The sequence below is a fragment of the Amphiura filiformis genome, chromosome 18 (assembly GCF_039555335.1).
Source record: "Amphiura filiformis chromosome 18, Afil_fr2py, whole genome shotgun sequence".
Classification (NCBI taxonomy): domain Eukaryota; kingdom Metazoa; phylum Echinodermata; class Ophiuroidea; order Amphilepidida; family Amphiuridae; genus Amphiura; species Amphiura filiformis.
The window spans coordinates 29,463,899-29,488,174 of record NC_092645.1 but is presented as its reverse complement, the minus strand read 5'-3'; the positions used below and the strand labels follow the sequence as shown (position 1 = coordinate 29,488,174).

At 35.4% G+C, this 24,276-nt stretch overlaps 1 protein-coding gene across 1 annotated transcript; it reads left to right on the top strand.

Annotated features, from left to right (window-relative positions):
* The first annotated feature begins 381 nt into the window (after positions 1–381).
* On the top strand, positions 382–10,488 carry LOC140139079 (uncharacterized). The gene is made up of 4 exons (XM_072160860.1): positions 382–603; positions 7,142–7,427; positions 8,186–8,248; positions 9,200–10,488. Exons 1-4 carry the CDS (start codon positions 382–384, stop codon positions 10,486–10,488), a joined length of 1,860 nt encoding a protein of 619 aa, XP_072016961.1.
* The last annotated feature ends 13,788 nt before the right edge of the window (positions 10,489–24,276 follow it).

Sequence of the window (24,276 nt, the reverse complement as noted above, 5' to 3'; positions counted from 1 at the left end):
CGAATACGTACCACTGCTTCGGTCATATTATGGTACGACCCTTTGTTGTGTATATCACCGTCCCGCACGCCGTGTAGGCCCTACGTACTGGGTGTTATGAACATCGTGTATGCGTTCGACTAATAATTCCATCGTAATAATAAAACGCCGGTTCCGTCGTTTTATTCAAAATCTCGGATTTGACAAAACTACAGCACCTAGAGTCTTGATTTTTGCAGGGTATATTGGTTTAATAAAGTACAATATAATCGTGTAAAAAAGGACTTTTAAAAATTCAGTGAGGGCGTCCTCCTCAGCAAATGTTATAATATGGCTTTAAGTCAAGCGCTGTATCCGACACGGTGATGGGAATCTTATGATGCTGATTTGTTTTAGGAAAAAATGGCGACGCCTGTTTACAGACATCAAGGTTCCTTTCGTGGCCAATTCTTGGGTCGGGCATCATTTGGTCAGTTCCCAACGACCAGATGCCTCTTTTATTGTTCGACTTCAACAAGCGTAAATGTATCTGTTAGCCATGTAGATATGCCCATCGATGCTTATACTGCACCAAGCCAGATCATGGGAGCTATCGGTGCAGGCTCAAGTCTTGGCGTCAAGACAGTGAGCGCCAAAAGCATGCAGATGTAACTATGACTTCCCTGCCACCTAGGCTCCTTTAGAGTGTTTGCTGATAGAGAAACAGTGACTGGTAAGCTTAGGAGGGGGGGAAACGCCGTCCACTTATCAATCCGGGTGGCGTAAGTTCGTGGGATTTTGTTCTGGTTTTGGATTGGGTACCCAGTTGCCCAATTTTTAGAGGTGCTTTGGAGCTTTATATCTTATTTATCAGCAAAGGGTTACGCGCATGCCACGATGTCCACTTATTTATCAGGGATTGGTTTTAAGCATAAAGTTCATAGCTTGGATGATCCAACAAATATCTTTATTGTGAGATTGATGTTGGATGGTGTTCGTAGGGACAGAGGCTCATCTAAGGACTTGCCCCTGCCTAGTACGCTGTATCATCTGGAGAAAAATTTTGGGCATGTGTGTTCTCGAAATTTGAAACCATCTTGTTCAACCTTTAATATGTCTTAGTTGTCGCTCGGATGTCTTAATTTAAATTCGAGGGGCGACAGAGTCATCTCCTTTAGTTTAAGAGTGTCTAAAATTAATCAGGTAGTGGTTGTTAAGGCAATGTTAGATAAGAATTTGTGTGCAGTTTTAGCTTTGGGAAAAGTAATTTGAAGTTGCCTCCCAATCGAAGATCCTATTTCCCCATTTTGACTCACAAAATATCAATTGAAGCATGTTCTAAAAAGATCAGGTGAATGTTGCCACTTTCAAGATCGGCATCTGTTTTAGTCTTATTCGTTTCGAATTGGTGCAGCGACAACTGCTTGGCAAATGGGCATATCAGACCAAGAGATTCAGACAATGGGAATATGGTGGTCAGGAACATTTAAAAAGTATGTCTTTGCTTCCTGACTAAATCCTGATGAAATAGTGGAGCTTTGTTTCTATGTGCTTAACGAGGGCAGAAGTCACACAAGCAACATAAACATTATAAACATATTGGTCATTAAAGGCACCAGTCAGTAAAAACATGAATTACAAATAAAGTTAAGAAATATAGATTAATTAATACAAATAAAGTAAATAACATGTTAAAGATGATAAATAAATCCATGGAAAACAATCTTTTTGGGGTGGGTCAGTTTGTTTATAACAAATTCGTTATTCCGCAAACAAAATAATAAAGTAAAGCAATGTTCAGGTTCTCCACAAGCACATCGTATCCAGTAAACGGGATAATTTGAAATTTCAATATGAAATGTTGGAATTTTACGATTCCATCAAAAAGCAGCCGCTTATTTTAATGAGACAATCCTCAAATCACAATCAAAAATTTCAAAAAAAGTATGCAATTGCAATAATGCAACAATTAGACAGGAATCTTCAAATGCACAAGCATAAATACTGTTATACAGTTAGAGAATAAACGGTTCCAAAAAAGTAAGTCCCCCCTAAGACATTTAGTATAATCCAAAAACGGCTTGATCAATTCTCTTGTTTCAAAGTTAGAAACATAGGCTGATTAGTTATGCATCAAGTGATTGGGTTTTTGTTGCTAATTTTTATCATCTTCATTGCAAAATGCAGTCATTTACGATATTTTCGGCCAAAAAAAGTTGCATTTTTCTACATAGGCTTTTTATGCTTGAATTTGTGTTTGACAATTTTTCCCTTTCAGTGAGTAATTTAATCAAAAAGAAGCATAATTGAATTTAATTAAGTTTAAGCCTTTCCTGATTTAGGTATCACACATTCAGAAACAGTTTTATGGTTCAGTGAATAAATTAAATTGAATGCTGCAGCTTATTAATGTCTTTGAATAATGAATAGGCATTCCTTCATGTGAGATGGCTTCCAAGCATCGTTCTTCTCTGCTGTTGGTCAAGCTGGTTCCCCGCATGCTGCAGGATTTGCTGCAAAGTCCTTTAAGGTGATGTGGTCCCTCACTTGTCCGCTTGTAACAAGTTGAGTCTTGATAAAGGCCACCCATATAAATGTTTCTTGAACCATCCAAGGAATGACTAATGAAACAAGTGTATAGGGCCAGCATAAAAGATCTAAGGAATTTGTTGGTCCATTGGTTAAATCAATCACTGAACACAAGATTTATCAGTTACAGTTACAGTTGTTCCTTCCCAATAAATTAAATTAGAATGAAAAAACGCATTTTAATGGATACAAAAAGCCAATTTAGAAAAGTGCAACTTTGATGATGAATGCAATTTCATAAATGGCTATATGATTACTCACTGAACCACAAAACATGTTTGAAAAGTGTAAAAATTCATTCATGAACATCATAACTTAAATTATTTTAATAAAAAAACAAAATAAAATATAGAAACATTCCTTTTTGGTTAATTTTATTCAAGTGAAAGAGGTCTGAAACCAAAACTCATGCATAAAAAGCCTATGTAGAAAAGTGCAGCTTTTTTGGCCGAACATTTTATAAATGGCTGTATTTCTCATTGAAGATGATAACAGATAACAAGAAAACCCAGTTCACTTGATGCATAACTAATCAGCCTATGTTCCAAACTTTAAAACAAGAAAATTAATCAAGCCGTTTTTAGATTATACCAAAAATTCTTAGGGGGGGACTTATTTTTTGGAACCGTTTAGTAAAACACAATCTTCAAGTGCATATTTAATAATTTATTTTCACACATTGTCTTTGAACGGCTAATCAGGCTTGCAGCAAAATAGCCGCAGTAGCAAATCAGAATTAGAACAAACTAAAGATAAGTCTTCACTCGTCTATTTTTAGAGTTTCATACAAATTCTAACATTTCTTATGTATTTCTTTATTTTTTGAAAATCACCTAAATTTATCCACATTTTAATTTTTTAGCCTACATTGAGCGTGCTATGGTATTAAAAGTTTCATGGATGGTGTATAAGCTTAATATTTAAATTCTCTCGCCAGCTTTTTTAAATAAAGTGTTTAATTGTTTGATTTTAGGGAAATTTAGAAACACCTCTAACTTAAAACAGAAACACTTTATTTAAAAAAAGCTGGCGAGAGAATGTTCTAAATTTAATTACCTTTCATATGACACCTTGTTTGTTGATATTGGACCTATAGTTAGCTCCAAAAAAATTCCAGAATTTAGGTAATTTAGTGTTTCTAGAAAACGTCAAGAAAATTGAAAAAAGTACTAACATTACCATTAAATATCTCCTTTGTTAAGATCTTGGAAAAAAATCTCTGTCCTTATTAAGTAGCATTTTTGCAATAATATAAATCAAAAACCAGATTTATGCAGTGGGTATTAAGAAGAAAAAATAACATTTAAACACATTATCTGTTTTCATTAAACAAATTATCTGTTTTCATAAATTAAGCTGATTTGATGAACTTGGCAACATGCCAAAAACACTCCAGTCTAGGGAGTTTTTTAGTCAAAAACGCTCTTTTGGAAAAAATTAAAAATTGGTGAGTTTTTCTCACCCATCTACACATTCTGTATTACTTTCAACCAAATCTGAGCATGACACCGTAGCCGTTCATACTACCTTTAACGACAACACTACACTATAAAATCAAACTTATACCTTGACACTATTATTAACAATAAAAGACAACGTGAACTGTGGACCCGATGACATGCAATATTCCAAATTTAACTCAGACAATGACACTGATAATCTTTGTATTCTTTGCACATTTATGAAATTTTCCCGCTTTTCATAATTAATAATTATATAAACTTCATTGCAGTGGATGCCAGGGACGGGTATTTTCCAGTATTTACTATATAACTGACAATCAATTATCTAATAATAGTTCGAATAGAGCTGATACCAAAGCACATGAACCATGGACCCTAGACCCAGTTGGATCCAATGGCTATATTGTACTGTTCGGGAGCACCCTACTCAAGTTTGATTTGGGTTGGTAGGAGACTCCCTAAAAATGAAATATCGCAATACAGATTATTTCAAGAAAATTGGAACTTCGGTATATAACTCAATCACAAATATTCTGGCTTATTAAAGAACACAGCTTTTACCGGATTTCCTGGTTTTATTTTTTTATTATTATTATTATTATTGTTTTAGCAAAATCGGTATATCAAAACATTGACAAATTATCACCCCACATGCCATATTATTACCTAGTAGTAAAAAGGGTTATTGATAAATTCCAGATAGCAGAAATGGTCCTATGTTTGTGTATGGCTCCTATTTGTAGTGAGTTCCCCTCCGGGAATGTTGGCAGAATCGCAGAAGATATAAAGCACCTCTTCACATCATGGTAGGACACCCCCGGGTATACCAAAATGCGTGATAACAAAAATGAGCGCGGAAATTGTTTTGAGCGGGAAAAGGTCATGAAGGTTTATTTGCATACGCATGCGTATTTTAATTGGTATTGAGATTTTGTGTCAGAAGCATTATCAGTCCAAGAACAACGCCAAATATGGATTAAAAGACCTTTGACCTTGGATGTACAACAGCATGTTATGATCTAATGGGAAACTGTGCACATCAACAAACACCATTTCTATCAAAAAGGCAACGTCTGATATAATTTGAAACCACATAAATTACTAGAGTTGGTTCTTCTCTTGGATTTGGACCAAGCTTTAGAATATCGAATGTTGCGTTTTGAAATAAAACAAACCAGAAATTTATCACCCATTGTAAAAGATATGGTACATGTACCGAATACATGTACATACATTGGCCTTGAGGATTTCCCGGCCCAGCCATGCTAACCACATAAGGAGATTATACGATTAACTTAGTGCAGCTATTGTCATAGCAGGGTATTATTATGTAATACTCCTGATCCATATTTGGCGTTCTCTTGGACTGATTATACGAGGTTCAATTGAACGTTCGCCTGCAGAGGATGATTTAAGGAAGCCCCATCATGCACTGCAAACGTGTTATCACCAGAGTTTCAACTGCCACTTTACTTTTCAAATCCCATTGAATTCTGTGTAAAAGATGTTGTTTAATAATTGTGCGTGTGTCATTATTACTTAGTCGATTTCAGATCTAAAGTGATGTATGCATGAAGGACAGTTCACACCTTCTGTAGGTAACATAAAATGTGAAATCGACCAGCATTGTGAATGCGTTTTTATTGTAAATATAACAGTCCAAATTCAAATTTAACCATGTCCGTCAATGCAATGTGCGCGCAGTGGTGTCATGTTCACTGACACAGCTGTGCTAACCGCAAGTCAACACAGTGGCGTGGTGGGAAGTGCTTAAATCATCCTCTGGTTCGCCTGTGCCCCAGTTGCTTGGTGACTAAAAGAAGAATATTATTTTTACATTCTTTAGGAAATATCCAGATATAGTTTTGATAGCAAGACTTGGAATATCATTACGGAAAAAGTTTATATAACGTTTAGGTAAGTTTGATCTTATGAATAATAATAACGGCAATGTTTTACATGTATTTCGTGTAGGCTAGGTATAGATTATATGCCCTGGGTATATGTACACGTACATGCACTTGACCGTTTTTCATTCAAATTGTTGCATAATTTGCCATTCGTATCATATTTTATTGTAGATGACAAAACTTTGTTTTACCTGTGAAAACGCAAGGTATACAATAATGTGTGGGCTTTTGTTTACGAAATGAGACAATGGTCTGCTTATTGTTAACCAGCATTCTTGAAAATGAGAAGCATATATGGTTGCAGACTTAACACGGTTTGAAAATAATTTCTTCATATTTTTTGGTGTTATCTGTCGTTTACATATCCTTCCTAAAACACAAAAGTGCCACTATTTCCAAACACCTAAATTAGCTTAAACTTTAGGACATGTTACAAAACTATATTTTCTAGAATTTCAGAGATTACTTTAAATATTGGCTGGTTATTTTTCACACAGTGACGTTAAATAGACAATGTCCTGTTACCTATAACATACACTAAAACACCAAAGTGCGACTATTTCCAAACACCTAAATTAGCTAAAACTTTAGGACATGTTACACAACTATATTTTCTAGAATTTCAGAGAATACTTTAAATATTGGCCGGTTATTTTTTACACAGTGACGTTAACTAGGCAATTGCCTAATACTTCTAACATACACTATTTGTAAGGTGACGGTCACGCGTCAATTGTGAGAGCACTGTGTATTGTGTATAGGAAAACGGACAGTAACTGCAGTATGTTCCCCACAAAATTTCGCTATGAATTCATAATGTGAGGGCGCCCATGCAAATTTGGGAAATTCTGGCTATGTAAAAATGTATTTTAGCTCAAAATTCTACGATTTTCACCAAATTTTCTGCTAAAATGACTATTTTCACCTAACTAACAAATAAAAGTCAGCAGCTCTTAAAATCATTGGCGCTACACCCCCAGTCATCATTGACCGGTCCTACCCCCGGGTAAGGTGCCGGGATGAAACTTTTATCACCAAAATGAGCGCCAAGGATGTATCTACGATTAACTTTGGTCGTTTGCTTTGTATTTCTAGGGTTAACAAAATGTAATTTCTTAACATTTTGCAAAAAGTTTCGCTAGTAATTTAAAAATTCTATGTTTGAAGAATGTATGTAGTTTTAGAGTATTTCTATTGTTATTCATTTAATACAATATGCAGAAAATGGCAGCTTCAGATTCAGATTTATGGGAAGTAATAAAACGCCTTTCGCCAAACGATTTACAGTGCCTCTACATTGAGCTTGGCATCGGGTTAAAAGATGTGGAAACATGGGAATTAGATGCGGGACCAGGAGCAACGGTTCATTTCAAAGCAAGAAAAGTGCTTGCAATGTGGCGACAACGCAATGGTAAGATAGCTACTAAGAAAGCACTTCTTGAAGCGTTGAAGAAATGCCGACAACTTGCTGTTAAGGAAGAACTCGAAATACAGTGGGAACTGAAAGGTAAATTAGTGATATCACTCATGTTACTTTCAATTTATTTGTAGTTTCCCAATTATCTCAGTGACACGTGAACGGTTTTTGATAATTTATGTTACAGAAGATACTTCGTTGTTTTTGAATCTTTAAGAAAGTTTTAATTTCACTGCCAATATTTTATGTTATGTCCCCCGATTCACAGGGTCTATTTTTATTGAGACACCCTGTATATCTGCAATATCAGCTCGATACGACGAAGCGCATTGAAACGCATAGCCTGACAGAGAGATAGACGGGCTAGGCAGACAGAGACCTCATATTTTAAGATTATTTAAAGCCATAATGTGCGATTTGCTCACAGCGACGCCCTCAATTTTTCTCGAATTTCTAGTTTTTGCATGCTTGTTATATCTCAAAATTCTACATTTTACACGATGCTGTACTCTTCTAGGATTAAGCTTGAAACTAAAATTAAAAGTGTTAATAAAGTCTAAAGCATTGAACAGCGTTGAACCAAATGTCACGCAATTAATATTCCATGAAAATACAAATTGCTATATTATCCAACATCATCCAGAAATTAAATATATTGCAGCATGTTCCAATTTAATAGCGCTAAGCCTTTTTACTAAAAAAAAACCACGTTTTTCAAAGCAGCAAAAATCTGTTTTTTAGGGCATGATTTTTGACACAGTTGAAACACAGTTCCAATCATTAGATTATATGGCCTGCTATTCAACCTCGTCATGCCACTCTTATTTGCTTATTCTGTTATTATCTAGGTCCAGATGGATTTCAACAGCCTCCGGATTATCAATATGATCTACATCAGATGTCTACACAAGGTCAATTTTTCTATGTGTTTATCTATCTGTATTTTAATATTAGTTACAATACTAAACGACTAATGGCCTTTAAATATTTATTTTTATTTATTTACATGATAAAACTTAGATGACCCTGCTACATTAGTTTTACAGAACTGTTTCGTAAGGGCCGTAGCACTCACTCCTCAGAAACTTAGTGCAGAATGAGGTTCAAATTAATATTACAATACCAACCAGGAAAATATGTGCATATGGTTGGTATTGTAATATTAATTTGAACCTCATTCTGCACTAAGTTTCTGAGGAGTGAGGGCTACGGGCCTTACGAAACAGTTCTGTAAAACTAATGAAGCAGAGTCATCTAAGTTTTATCATGCATTGAGCTCCTTCTTGGTTGAGCACTTTACCATGTCCATGGTTTCAACCTTTCTTGGATTTTTATTTATTTATGTATTTATTTATTTATTTATTTATTTATTTATCTTATTATTTTATTATTCTATTATTTTTTTATTTTTTTATTTTTTTTTGGATACGTCAGTGCATCGAAGCAACTTTGTATTTAAGTTTTTGGAAATCCATATCTAAGATTTCACTCTTAAATAAAAGATGGTGTAACTCTGTTAACATTCCATCTAAAGACTTTTAAGTCTTTTAAGACTTCAACCTATTTAAAAATAGGTAAAGTAAGTGTTTGATTATAACTCTTTTTGAACAAATTTTAATTTTTCCCCAAAGTAGCCAATGCACATAAACGTTGAAAAACTAAGTGCATCTAATATCTCAGTTGGTTAGAGTGTCGTGCTACTATTAAGAAGGTTGCCTGTTCGAATCCGACTACATGCACTGTTTTTTGTTTTTGTTTTTGTTTTTTCAACTTTGGGGAAGTTTACAATTTGTTCATCCTATTAACCCAGAGAACTAAGTATAATAAGTTTAATAATTCTTTTTGTTATTTTCTACGCACAGGAGAAGCGCACTTAAACCAAACTTTCTTCGATTTGGATATATGCAAAAGAGAATTGTGTATGGCGTATGAAGACGAACAAGGCAAAGTATCTCTTCTACCATTTGAAAGTACTGTGGAAATAGATGATATCTTTGTCAATTTGGAGTTAGTCCAGGAGGCGGCGCCATTGGATAAAGGAAAAGAGGAAGAAAGGATTCGGTTAGACTCGTATAATGATCTTTTCTGTTTACGGAAAAAGATAAGAACGAAAACAACGTGTCTGCGAGTATTACTGAAAGGAGGTCCGGGAAATGGTAAAACAACACTGACATCAAAAATAGCATACGATTGGGCTCAGAACATTAAAGATAATATATATCCTGTTTTAAGTCAGTTCGAGCTTCTCTTTGTGTTAAATATGAGATATATAGAGCGAGAAATGAGCTTTGTTGATGCTATTTTTAGTCAGTTGCTTCCCTCTGACTCAAAAGTATCAAAGGAAGGATTAGAAAAATATATAGTTGAAAATGCAACAAAGATTGGGATTATTTTAGATGGCGCGGATGAATATCGAGGTAAAATTGTCAAATCGAGATCCGGTAATCGTATTGCGGATGTTGTTTGCAATAAGATGTTGCGAGAAAGTTGTACAATTGTAACAACTAGACCTCATATGGTAAATAAGGTTGTTGAATTTTACAAGCAGTATTGTGTTGTTGAGGTCACAGGGTTTTCAAGACCGAATGTTTTTCAGTATGTTGGTAGGTTCTTTCAAGTACGACCGTATACGCCAAGCGATGAATTCTATCGTAAATTTGTCACAATGAAGAAATTTCCTTTTACTATGCATTACGATGACGAGGAAGAAGACAATATAAATGAGTCAAAGGAATCAAAGGAAGCAATCGAGGAATCGGTTGATTCTTTCCTGAAGAAAATCCACCTCTCTGAATCTTTATTTTCTTTGTCCTGTATTCCAGTTATACTCACCATGCTCTGTGTTCTGTGGCAAGGAAGTCAAAATCTGCCTGAGCGAATCGCAGATTTGTATCGTGAAGTTGTCCATTATTTCATTCAGCGGTGGTATGAAAAACATAGTGATAGTGAGACTCTGGAAGCTGACATCTCTAACTCATGTGTAGGTACAATGCCTTTTGGGGCATTGTCAGAAGACGATAGTAATAGCAAGACACTAGAAGCTAACCTCTCGAACTCGTTAGGTAAGGTAGCATTTGAGGCATTGTTTGAAGACAGGTTATATGTCACTGGGAATGAATTCCAGGAGTTTTGGATAAAGCTTGTTCGATAGGAATCATTTTGCCCGAACGAAGACGAAAACGATTGCATGTAACCCAGGATTACCGATTCTTTCATAAGACCTTTCAGGAATATTTTGCCGCGCTTTATTTGGTTTCTTTAGCCGAGGACAAAGCGCATATATTCAAGCAGCATCTAGCTAATATTACTGCTAAAGATTCGTTTGATTCCTTTCAGCACTTGCTCAGGTTTTGCTGTGGGTTGAGTTGTAAAGCAGCTAAGATTATTCTTCAGTTTTTTGTACACGCCAGTTCTTGTGCTATGTTCAAAAATGTATGCCTCTTTAATTTGATGCAAAGTCCATTTAGATCAATGCTCCCACAAAGCCCGTGGTCATTTGGGTTTCAATTATTATTTGAGAGCAACTGCAACGACCTGGCCGATATATTTCTACAGTGGTTACAAGCTCCTATTATATGCATAATGATATCGAAATGCATGAAAAGGAACACAGATGAGTTAGCCTGCTTGGACTATTTCTTGCATTCTTTAGAAAGAATCAGTCTAGCAACCTGCAACATCGAATACAGGACTTTACGATTTTTCTTTTTGCACTCCACAGAGAGTGACGACAAATCAGACATTGAAAGAATGTCAAGATTGGCAAGATGTCTTTGTAAGCTTTCGCAACAAGTTCACCAAAATCTTGAAATTCATTTAATTATATCACCGCAATCAAAGAAATGCATCGAACTAGCACAACAGCTCATCGGCTTGATATCTGAGGTCCCATTTCAGCACCTTATCATCACACTAAGCTGTGGAAACGATAGAGATTTGTCTTTTCAAAGCGCGAGTAACTACACTGACGTTACAATGATCTTACATGAACTAGGTTTACAAATTGGTCGGATGATAAAATTCCACTATGCGCTAACCATAACTGCCATAGAATACAGTATTGATATATCCTCATTACTTAATGGCTTAGGAGCTAACCCAGATACTGGTATTTACATTACGAGCTTTCAATGCAATTTCTGCTCGTATAGTTTCAGCGCAATGGTATCTTTCATTTCGAAGCTTAACTTAATATGCTTAAGTATCGACCAAAGAAATTCTAACAGTGAGGCGCGTACGTTTAACACCTCCCGCAATCAAATTCCTCTCAATTCCAAATCCGTGCCAAGATTTCTTCGAGCCTTAAAATTAACATATCTGAGTGAATTGCACTTATCAAACATAGAGATCGGATCATCCATTGATACACTACTAAACATCATCCCGAAACTATCCGATCTATCTTGTCGAAATACCGACATGATCTCCAAGCAATGCAAGGTTTTGTTCTCATTCCTTTCCAAAAGAGGAAATGTTAAATTGCAAAAGTCTTTGTCTATCTGGAAACCATATTGGAAGTCAAGTACCAGTCTCGTTTCATTTTGACACATGTATCGCTCTCTGTGAGGACGATGGTAGTGTCCTAGTGCCACATGCTTTTGAATTGTTGAAGAGCTGGGAAAGAAGAACAGTAGAAATCCTGGTTAGCGCGTTGCGGAAGCTGCCAAACCTCGTGAATTTGGATTTGTCTGACACATCCTTGACTATACCTGATTTCTGCTTCCTTTCGGAAAGTCTGCCACAAATGCCAACTTTAAAAATCATCGACCTGGCTAACAATAGACTTGAACATCTCTGCGCGTATCTGTCCCCATTCTTTCATCAGGAGAATAAGAACTTAACCAATGTTGTCCCTGATCAAACTGATGTTTCAAAGCTACATATAGGATCTATTGCCTTATCACGATCTTTATTACGTCTACAAGGGTTGACATATCTTGATCTGTCAAACAATGGGATTTCATTTCAGGGAATGTACGAGTTATCACAATCCTTCAATCAGTTGCCCTACCTCTCCATACTTCTTCTCTCTCGTAATCCTTTCGGCGACTTGGGTATAACGGCTCTCTGCCATCATCTTCAACACTGTGATAATCTTACGCAACTTGATATAGAAGACTGTCATCTGACCTCAACCGGTGTACTTGTGTTGGTGTTATCGTTTGGACACATGCAATATGTATCTTCCCTTAACATTTCCATGAATAATGACATTGGTCCTCGTGGAATAAAATGGCTGTATGAAAATTTGCATAAATTGCCACAGTTGGAAATTTTACAGGAGTCAAGTATAACCCTTCCAGTAGACGAGTGTGACATGTTTATGAGATCGTACTTTAAACAGCTTGGACAGAAACCCACTGATGTTTCTGGACGCGATGTTTTTAAAATTGAAGACCTGGAAAAGGGTCACATTCAACGCATCAATAAGATATTTGAATCATTTCGAGATATTGTTGACGACCTTTATCGACAACACTATCGAGTTGCCTAAAATTAATGAGTTATAGAACTCGCTATCATATATGTATGTATTTATCGTCAACCATTGGTCTCCTTTCGTCACATAATGAAACAACGGAGTCGCCGCTGCTGGTTTGAATGTTTCTGGTGATACTCGACACTTCCGCTGATCCCTAGTATAGCTGCAACACGGTATAAGACTATTGTGTTTTTGAGAATTTAGATGTAACTATGATTACCTAATTAGTGACGGCTTTTATACGTTCTCTATATCCCATGATGCCTTATTCCAGGGGCATTACGTATAGTTCGTCAACTTTGTTGATTGCGTATATCCACCAAACACAAAATATTTTCGACATCATTCGCAAAAGGTTAGAAAAGTTTGCCAGAAAACGTTTCAATGTCGGTTTATATAAAAGGTATATAAAGGGTATAAAACGTTTTCATAACATTCAACAACGTTTTTTGATAACTTACTGCAAATATTCTAACATAAGGTTATTTAAGTGTTGACAAAATTTTTGGCAAAAAATGTTTGCAAAAAATATTTTACAATAACATTTTTAAAACATTTTACGAATATGTTTGCAGTGTGTATTCATACAAAACGTTTAAAACGTTTTCATGACCTTTAATGTTATTAAAATGTTTTTATTAAGACCAAAAATCCAAAATATAACTTGTTAAAAACGTTTTATAAACTTTTTGTGTTTGCTGGGACCTGATGTTAGCCAAGACAAGAAGTTAGCCAGCACAAATGAGCCGTAAATTCCCTAAATCGTATTCTGAGTTACGGTGTAAAATGTGTGCGAAGGTCGTATTCATCGGTAACTTAAGCTGGCCCGACATCGATCTCATTTTGATAGTGAAACACTAATCAATTATCCTATTGTTGAAGTTTCTACCTATGGCTATAGAACTTTTAATAGCTCTGGTCTTTGTTTGCTTTTGCTAAATCCTGTTCAAGTGGTGGGTTACCAGGCATTGTATTTTGTATAGGTATGCATAACCAACAATTAACAATGAGAGAACTTTCTAAAACCTCGTTGACTTGGGGATGATTTGAAATGACCGCCACTTATGACTGTTTGATATTTATCGAGGGCTGGTCAATAAGTTCCCGCAACTATGGTGTATCTCCGCTCATGCATGACTTGGATGGCTGTTATTTACGCTAATTTCAAGTTTGTACTTTTGTCTTTCAAAACGAATATGTATTAGCGATGCTGAATGCTTAATTACGTAATGACATTAGCATAAACACAATAGCGTATGGGCACTGCCTGATTTATGGTGAAAAGTAGTCAAGAAAATCTCGCGCCAAATTGAGGTATTGTTACATAATTCCAAATAACTCGAGAATAAAAGTATAGAATCTGGCACGGTTTTTGCAGCTTTATAGACCGATAACATAGGCATGATGCTGGACTCTTTTTAGACATATACCATTTTTATTAAAGAAAAGAAATCGTGTTGAATATCTCCAATTTTGAGTAGGCTTTATCACCCATTGTTCTTTACATAATAAGAGATAGAAAGATTAATCGATGACAAAATTTAACCAATGGTACCTGGTTTGATTGGGTATCTACTGATTATAAAAAGGAGGTCCCAGTGGTGAAACCATAAACATTTCTTTCTTAATGAACCCTTAATTTCAAAAGGTCTTGTTTTTGTAATTAAAGTAGCACACCATAGAGAGGCTCTGGATTGAATAAGAAATTTGATTTTCAAAAGTGTTATGTCTAATTCTAGCATAAGACTCGGTATAGCAATTCACTCACACAGCTACTGTTCCGCAAACCTTGTATTAGTCATATTTTGAGCGCGTTTTTGATGAATTTTTACCTTTTTCATACATTTTTGGTACTTTCAATCATGCATACCATCAACGCATGCGCATATTTCTATTTTATTGTCCTGACTATGATCACTAATACCATACCAATAATCATATTTGTTTTTGTTTCATTTTGGAGATAATTTGGATTCTTTCTTCTGCCGTGTGGGCTCTTTTTCGCGATTTTCACACCATTGTTGCTTGTTGTTATAGGCCTATTTTTGGTGAAGTTCAAAGACGGTCCCTTTCCTCATCTGTTGACGGATACATTTTCTTCTTTCATAATTATCAATTGAATATACTCAGATTACCTCATACCAAAAAAAAGGCTTGTAAACTGCTTTGGTCCTTACTTCTGCTTCTTTTTATTACACGTTCCTCAAAGCCAATGCAAATTTCTCGCCAATGTTGACAATTGTCAGTGTACATATAGCAATGACTTTATGCAAATGAGATTACATAATTAAAGGTACTCTGATACTAATTGTTGTGCGTTTTCAAAGACAAAGGTACAAACTTTATTGATCGTAAGTAACAGTCATCTAAGTCATGCATGAGCGGAGATAAATAATGGTTGCGGGATATTATTGACCAACCCTCGTATTGCCAGCAATGTGGAAAAAGAGACACACGTAGAAACGAAAAAAGCTATAATTATGTTGAAGGAGCAAAGTTTAACAAACCATAACCCCGCTCCTGGATATCGTTTGAAGTCAAATGATATACCATTTTTAAGTTTATGATGTTTATTTTTAAACACGAAATAAAACAAAATTGACCGGGGAGGAATTTAAGGCTCATTCGCCGTGAACGGTCACATATGTTATCTTAAAATTATATGGGCATTCCGTGTAAAAATGTAACATTCCGTGCGCAATTAGTAGAATAAAGGTATTGTTTTAGCCGCTAGAGTGCATCTATCGTCTCATATAACACAGGCGAATTCATTATTTTAAGTAAAAAATAATGATGTTGCGTATTATACGAGAAGATAGATGCACGACAGCGGCTAAAACAATACATTTATTTTCATTCTTAAACACTTCAATTATATACCAAGTATACAAAATGTATTCAAATTTCTTTCGTAAATGATTCTAGCGGCAAAAACAGCCTTTTAGGCGACGAAAAAAGAAAACCCTGTTCTACGGGCCCAACCGACCCAGATTTTGAACAAATTGGGGAAAAAAATTTTCCTGTACAAATGAATGCCTACCCAAATTTCGGAAATTTCAGGAACAATTTTTTTTTTGTATCTTCTCAAAATGCAAATTATTTACAGATTTTAGTGATTTTTTCGGCCATTTCAAAAAAAAAAAAAAACGGCCGACCGACCGACCCAACTTTTTCGTCGCCTTAGCTCTATTCCGATTGCCAGTCTTAACAACGCGTTGATTTCTTTAAAACAGCTTGTTGCTTTCGAAAATGTGTTATAAACTGAGCTCAAAAAGAAACTTATAATTTTTCACAATATCTTAAAATCCTGTCCATCAAATTGAACCAAAATTACACACAGGTTTACTTCAATACTCTAAACACATGTCGGTAGCCAAGCAGTTATCCAACTGACAAAACAGCAAAATGCACTGAAATGGAACAGCTTCCTGGACCACATTCACAGCCCAATAATTTGCATCCAACACAATAAATCTGTGAGAATAAGTACAAGATCCTTGCACAGATGATAATTCCCTAAGAGTAAGTGGAATAGTGTGGAACAAGACCTGTTTCTTTAAGAAAGTGCGTGAAAAGCAGAAAGCAGCACCGTTTTGTCATCTGTGCGAGGATCTTGTATACATTCTCACATATTTTTTGTGCTGGGTGCCAAATATTGGGCTGTGAAAGTGGTCCAGGAAGCTGTTCCGTGTCAGTGCATTTTGCTGTGTGTCAGTTGGACAACAGCTTGGTTACTGACATGTGTTTAGAGTAGAGTATTGAAGTAATCCTGTGTGTAATTTTGGTTAATTTTAATGGACAGAATTTTAAAATAATTATGATCTTCTGATTCACAAGTTTCTTTTTGAGCTCAGTTTATATTGAGTAGGCAAAATTTTGTTTTGGGGCAATTCCAAGTATCATTCCGCAACACGAAGTTTGTATATGCAAATTAGAGTTTTTATAGAGTGTTTCTTATGTAATATGTTTAGTTTATTTATTTACCCCACTCTAGTTCATGGGGAGGGATCCTGTCATCTTCGGTGTGATCTCTGTTTTGCTGTGTTGTTTTTGCAGAGTTTTTAGGTTTAGCCACTTTGAAAGTGACTTTTGTTACTCTTGGCTATCCCTGCCAGAGGCTCTGTGTCTTGTTCTCCTGTTTTTGCACACCGAGGGAGTCTTGGATTCCTCATCATGGACTGGAGTCTTGCCTTTTAATAACTCCTGTATGAAAATAACTCATGTTAATTGCTGGTCAATTGAAAATATTATATACTTTTAATATTGTGCAATCATTGTATGTGTTTTACTGTATGTTTAATGTTTTTTATCTGGCAAATAAAATGAAATGAAAATTTGGGACGTTTGGAAAAGTTTCTCCCACCTTAATCTTTCACTTACCCAAAATAGTTTCCATTATACTATTCACCTACCTAATTGACTGCTGCATTAAAAAGAATTCATGTGCAAACTTCGCGTTGCGGAATGATGTTGCTTGGAATTGCCCTTTTATCAAAAATTATCATTATAATTCGTATATTGTTTAAATATGTATTGCACCTTTTTATATTTAAATAAAGCTTTGTATGTATTTTAGAATATAACTTATGTATGACCCCATGACCCTAACATTGTGTATTTATACTGAATGTGCTATGGTGGTAAAATTTGAGTTCATAAATAAATATATAAATAAACATGACTTTTGTGTTGAATATTGCTATATTTATTGGTTTTGTATAGTAACATTGTGGATGACTTGGTAAAGATTTATCTGTTGAAACGCCAGCCCTTATTTGTTTGTTTTTTCATGCTTTGGTAAGGCGGTACAAGCTTGCAAAATCAAATTAATTTCAGAATAGTTTGTACCATCTAGGGTGTTTTCCATACGAAAACTAAAATTCAGGTCACGATGCAGCGAAGATAAATTTTAATGGGTGTTGACCTCTCTCCTGTTATCTATGTAACAAAACAAAGATAACATGATAATATAATATGATAAACTATTCTGAATTTGAAATGAAGACGAAGACAAAGGCAATTAGAAAATCTTGCTCTACGCAAAAATGTGTCCATAAGTGGGTGCAAGTCACTTACAGGGTGTCCCATAAAAAGTTATGTAAACAAGAGACCGTTTTGTACGTTTCGTCACAATACTTTTTCAATTCATTTCAAAAGCGTGAGGGAGAACTTAAGTTGTGGATCCTATGTATGGGGTTCTTCGATTTCTTTCAAATTTCAATTTTGTTATTCTTGGGAGAAATGGTAAAATAATATTAACAATAACAGTATTATTGCTATTTTCATACAAACACAACGAATTCGGAGGCTTCTACATGTAATCAAGAATAATATTTGGAACATTCCAAATTGAAAATATCAACAAAGACATTCCAAATTGAAAATATCAACAAAGATCAAATAGATACGTTGTAGCTTTACAGTAGACACATTGTATTATTAATTTCGTTATCAATACTATTTCACCGGTTATCGTTACTGATAACCTATGATAACCTACGAGCTATGAATAGTTGGAAGACTTTTTGAATTGCGAAATATGGTATTTCCAGTGTCTAATTTTGGCCACCACCGACAACCTACTACGTCATAATAAAAAAAGATATTGATGACTATCACACACACCATGACCATGTAGAGATTCTATAAGAAGTATTAAAATGTATTCTTGGTAAAAAAAATTGTGATTTATAGTGCGCTACGCACAGGCACAACGCCTAGACGTTGATCCACAAGCCTCAGCACACTTTACAGGTTGCACCGCGTCATTCGCGGTTCATGACTTGGTAAGTATTGAAAGTATGCAGTTTGTAATTATCTTGAAAATGTATGATATTGAAAATGTGTAGATACTAAATTCTTAGGATTATGTCGATCTGGAGTTCTTAGATCATATTTAGACAATAGATCGCGGCCGGTGAGTCTGACTTGTACATAGCGTGATATAATGGAATAGTAAAACACACTTGCCTACTACACAAGGAGAGAAACACGGTTCTTTATTGGAAAAATAACGCGGTTTATGAAAGGGAACAAAATGTGCCTTACAAACTTACTTGAGTAGAAATTACTGAAAGTATATAAGCAGAGCGGACATTAAAATAAAATAAATAAAAATAAATAAATGTTGGTATTTATACAGCGCCTTTCACATGGGTACATGGGTAGAGAGAGACAAGTAAGGTAAAGCGCCTTGCCCAACAGCACAACACGATGGCACCGTTGGGCTCGAACTCACAATCCACCGATCACAAAGCAGAGCCCGTACCGCTGCGCCAACGTGCCCTTACATTATCGTTTTTATTATTTTAAATTAACTTTTGATTCGGTATTTTTAACCAGAAAAGATACAAATAAATTTAAAGAGTATGAAAAAGTGGGTAATGGGGAATTCAACGGACGAGGACACAAAACACATCAAGGATCAATAAATGATACAAGAGGATATCTTGAATATGAACAACTGGAAAGAAAGAGAGCAAGGTACACCAACTTGATGTGGGAAACAAGTAAAATACAGACTAGACATTATGCAGGTGGACAAAAACAGCAAATGTAGGCATATAAGAAGTAGGCAAAGTTCGATAGCCAAAAATTACCAGTTCCAAGGCCCACAGAAGTGCTTAACCTGAAAAAAAACCAAGGATCAATGGAATACAAAAGTGCACTCGAACTAGTGATGAAAATAACTGTGCATATATTAACAGACAAGGTTAAACAAACAATCAGTGTAGGCACAAAAAACACGCAAAGTTCGATGGTCAAAAAATGCCAATTCCAGAGCCCACAAAAGTGTCAGGAAAACAGTACAAACGTACACTGGAAGTGATGAAAGTCACTGTGCACATAGCCATGTGTTTGATTTTGTTTGTCTGCTTTCCTCACTTCCAGTGTACTTTTGGACTGGTTACCTGCCACTTTTGTGGGCTCTGGAATTGGCAAATACAGGTAAAATGTTTATTTTTTTCTTAAGGGAAGGGGTATGAACCTTTGGACAGTATTTATTGTGGGACATTTGAGCACATCAGACATATCGAAGAATGTCCTTCTGATATCAAATAATTTTGATTTTTGAAATTCGCAATGTAATACACATTTTATGGCAAATGATTAAAATAGATATTTTGATATTTAACAGTACTCGAATTAAACTTTATAAATCTGATAATATGTACTTAAAGTGTATGTAGGTGGGAAGAAAAGCCGACGATCAATTTTGACCTTTCGTATTGAAGATATGGATTTTTCCCAAAACACCAAAAAAATTAGGTCTTTTGGGGAAAAAATCCATATCTTCAATATGAAAGGTCAAAATTTTCAATCGATCGTCGGCTTTTCCTCCTAGCTACATACACTTTAAGAATATATTTTTAGATTTATAAAATTTACTTCGAGGACTGTTATATATCAAAAATGTGAAAAATATCAAATTTTAATAATTTGTCATAAAATTTGTATTATATCGTGAATTTCAAAAATGAAAATTATTTGATATCAGAAAGACATTCTTCGTATTCAGAATGCAATTCGATATGTCTGATGTGCTCTCATGTCCCACAAAAAATACTGTCGAAACGCTCAAAACGCTCATTCCAGATCCCTTAAAGCGTTTTGATAACATTTAAATATCGGGTTATATAATTAGGTCATGAAAACGTTTTTTAAATCGTTATTATAAAACCTTTTGGGCGAACATATAAAAAAAATATTTTGTCACAACTTAAATAACATTTTGTTTAAAATGTTTTGCAGCAAGTTTTCAAAAATATTTTGTGAATAAAACATTTTTATACCCTTTATATAACCCGACATTTAAACGTTTTCTGTAATATGTATTGTGTTTGCTGGGTAGCGGGCGGGTAGAATGGGATTTTGTCGTCGTTAGGAAGAATGTGGAATAATGACCGGTGAAAAAAGCATGGGGAAGATGTCTAATGACCCTCTTTGTTAAGAGAGCCTCGATCTCCTCCACCAAGTCCTCTCTCTGCTAGGATCTAGCGGTGATGGGGTGTGTTATTCTCCCGGGGGGGGTCACTCCCATTGTGGCCTGTACACCATCCGCGAACATCAAATTTCATACCTCAAATTTTATTTCCGCGTATTTAGCAATTGCAATTTTGCTACCCTTTTTTTTCCAATTTTTCATGTTTTTGACACCCTAAACGCGTTACGCGCGTATCGTGCCTACCCACGAAAAACGACCCTTTTACGCGTTTTCATTATCGCGGATGGTGTACAGGCCACAATGGGAGTGACCCCCGGGGTTATTCTCGATATTTTGAGATAACGAAAGACCGAAATGTGCCAAATATATAGTATTTATTTGTAGTTTGTACTTTAGGATTTTACCATAACGTAGATAACATTGATTAAAAAGTACAGTAGAATGGGTACCAAAAACCCCGAAATTTCACGTTAATGTCTTCTCAGACTTGATATATCGACGTCCCATTATTATCGACGTCCCAAAGTCCGAGCAACCTCTGACTAAGTAATACCGTGCAACTTACCATCGCAACATTGTGAAAAAGTGAATCGGTGTAGTATTATTAACATATACCCCAATATAATACTGCGCTCAAAAAGTATCCGAACACTTAAAACAAAAGCAATGTCTTAAAGACACTAAAACTAAATTGCAATTTAGAATAGTCGACAGATGGAAAATATTTCGTTCTGCGTACTTTGATAACTTACTCGGCACGATGCGATTTATTGGTCGAATTGCAAAACTGACAAATTCAGATAATTTCTCCTTCAATGCGATTTCAGCTACCTTTTGTTGCGGATTCACTAAAGCCTGGTTGATTAGCGTTTACTCCGCTGTGTTCAATATGCGTGCTTAGAGGGAAAAGTCAATGCAAATTTTTGTCACTTTTGAAAAGTTCTCATTTTGATTCAAATTGCTATAATAAGTTAGGAAAATAAAGTCATATCGTACTGAATGAGGTATCAAAATAAGCAGAACCAAATTCTCCATCTACTCCCCCATCTACTTTATTTTGTAATTAAGTTTTAGTTTCCTTAAGAAATGGCGTTTGTTTTAATAAGTGTTCAGATACTTTATGTGACCAGTATAGTACGATAGCGCTATCGTATGAGCTACATGTCAATACGGGCGTTAACATTTCTTTTGGACTTGGAACTCGTATCGTGTGTTCTTTACTTGCGTGATTATTGATAGGACTGGTAGTTTTTATTAATGGAACGTGTATGGCAAGCTAGACGTGTCCACAGTGCTGACAACTTGACTAGGTTCTTGTTAAACAGGGTTGTAAATGTATGCGCACATTTTAAATTTTCTGGGACTTCATATTTTATGGAGCTGGGCATATATATTTTCCACAACTTTATGGCTTTTGAAGTGTGAGCAATGCATTAAGGATACGATACATGATTTACCGACAAGTGACTCATTTCGGAATGCGATCATGAATTTTGAAGAAAAAAAAGTTTCCACAGGCTTCGAGGGGACTCGAACCAGCGAATCTAAACTTCCTTCGATTACGCGTCTAGCGCTTTACCGCTCGGCCACCGTAGCAGTTGAGCGGAGGAGTGTGATGATAAAAGATAAATCTCATAATGCCATCTTTAGCCTTTTGTTTACTAACAAAAGACGCGTTTTGTAAAGATAGATTAGTCGTTTTATGCATAAATAGCACGCATTTGAATTTGGATTTGGAAGATACCTTCTCTTAAATAACAGTATTGCGAACCACCAGCATACATAACTCGATGTAGAGAGTCTTTCCTATTCAGAGGAAATATTGCAATTACACACCTTATTGCCTTTTAACAATAACCATTGACACTAGCACATATCAGAGAAGATGTAAGAAAAGGATGGAGAACAGAATTATATCCTTGAGATAATCCCGTAGGTAATCCTGTTGCACCTATCATAGTCCTTTATTCTCAAGTGGTGGGTTAACCAACAGTTAACAATGAGAGGAAATTCCTGAACCTAGTTCAGTTGGGGATGATTTGAAGTGACCGCCAATGATGACCATTTGATATTTAATACCAGCAATGTGAAAAAAGAAAGAAATAATGTAGTGCCAAAATAATGTACCCTTTTACGGAAGGAGCAAAGTTTAACAAGTTATAACTCCGCTACTGAAGTACGAATGTCAGCGGCGAATGTCAGGTTATTATTTCCCAGTCTTAAAAAAAAATTGCAGGCAGAGGTGGGAATCGATCTCGGTACCTCCCGGTTAAACAGCACTGTGAAAGACCACTAGACCAACTAAATATCTGTTGTGAGATGTGTGACATTAATCTTTGATATTGCTTAATGGAACAAATCGCGGAATTAAATCAGTAATAAAAGAAATAGATTCTTATACAGCGGTCAAATTAGATAAAAGGGGAAATATTTGTCCCTGCTCGAAAGAAAATATAGGTTAGAAAATTATCAAATAAATTTAAATTACAAATTGAGATTTTATATTTCTTTCTTTCACGAGGCGACATTATCACAGACAAACACTGTATAAGCTAAAAACTCGACGCTCATCAGTAGATGCTGTCATTTAGCTCAATGGTAGAGCATCAGACTGCTGATATCAATATCGTTGGTTCGAGTCCTCCTGCCAGCAATGGTTATATTTATGATTTTAATGCTACGCTAAAATTTGTTCAATTTTTTCGTTTATTTATTTATTTATTTATTTATTTATTTATTTATTTATTTATTTATTTATTTATTTATTTATTTTTTTATTTATTTATTTATTTGTTTGTTTTTGTTTATTTATGTAAATAATTTGATATATTTGAAAGAGGTATTTGAGCAATTTTATAATCCTATGGGGTCATTTTGAACCCCCACCCCTCCAAACTTGCCAAACGCACAACACCTATGAGTTTGCATCATACATGTCATCATTAGTCACGATTATGCACTTTCAGTTTCCCACGCGTTTGAACGGGAATTGGATTGCGTACTTTTTCGATGTCTAGTGAGCAAATTTTTTCATTATTTTGAGAAAATGATGTCAAATTTTCTATTCTATATTGTTTGGCAATAATGTCTTTTTGCCAATAGTATGTTTAAAGTTGTAATTTTGTGTTTTGATCGCAAAGATCGGATATTTTCGTTCCGATTCGAATTCTGAACCCTTCGCAAGGGTGCCGATTTCGGCAGAACTTTGACGATAATTTTGCCTTTTTGGACACTTAAATGCTTTCGATCCTTAATTTTGTTTCAACCGAGTCTTAAATTATCAAGCACAATACAGTTGGTACCACATTTATATACATTGATGAAATTTTAAAGATTTTTTTTCAAGTTTCTAACCGGCGCAAATCGTTAAGTGTGTATTTCCCATTGACATCCAAAATGGCGTAAGCCAGTCCTCAATATACATAGGTACGGCGTATATAGGACTGGCAAGCGAGTCTATGTCATCATCATACAAATTTGAAATTCAGGTCCCACAAAATACAGTAATTGTG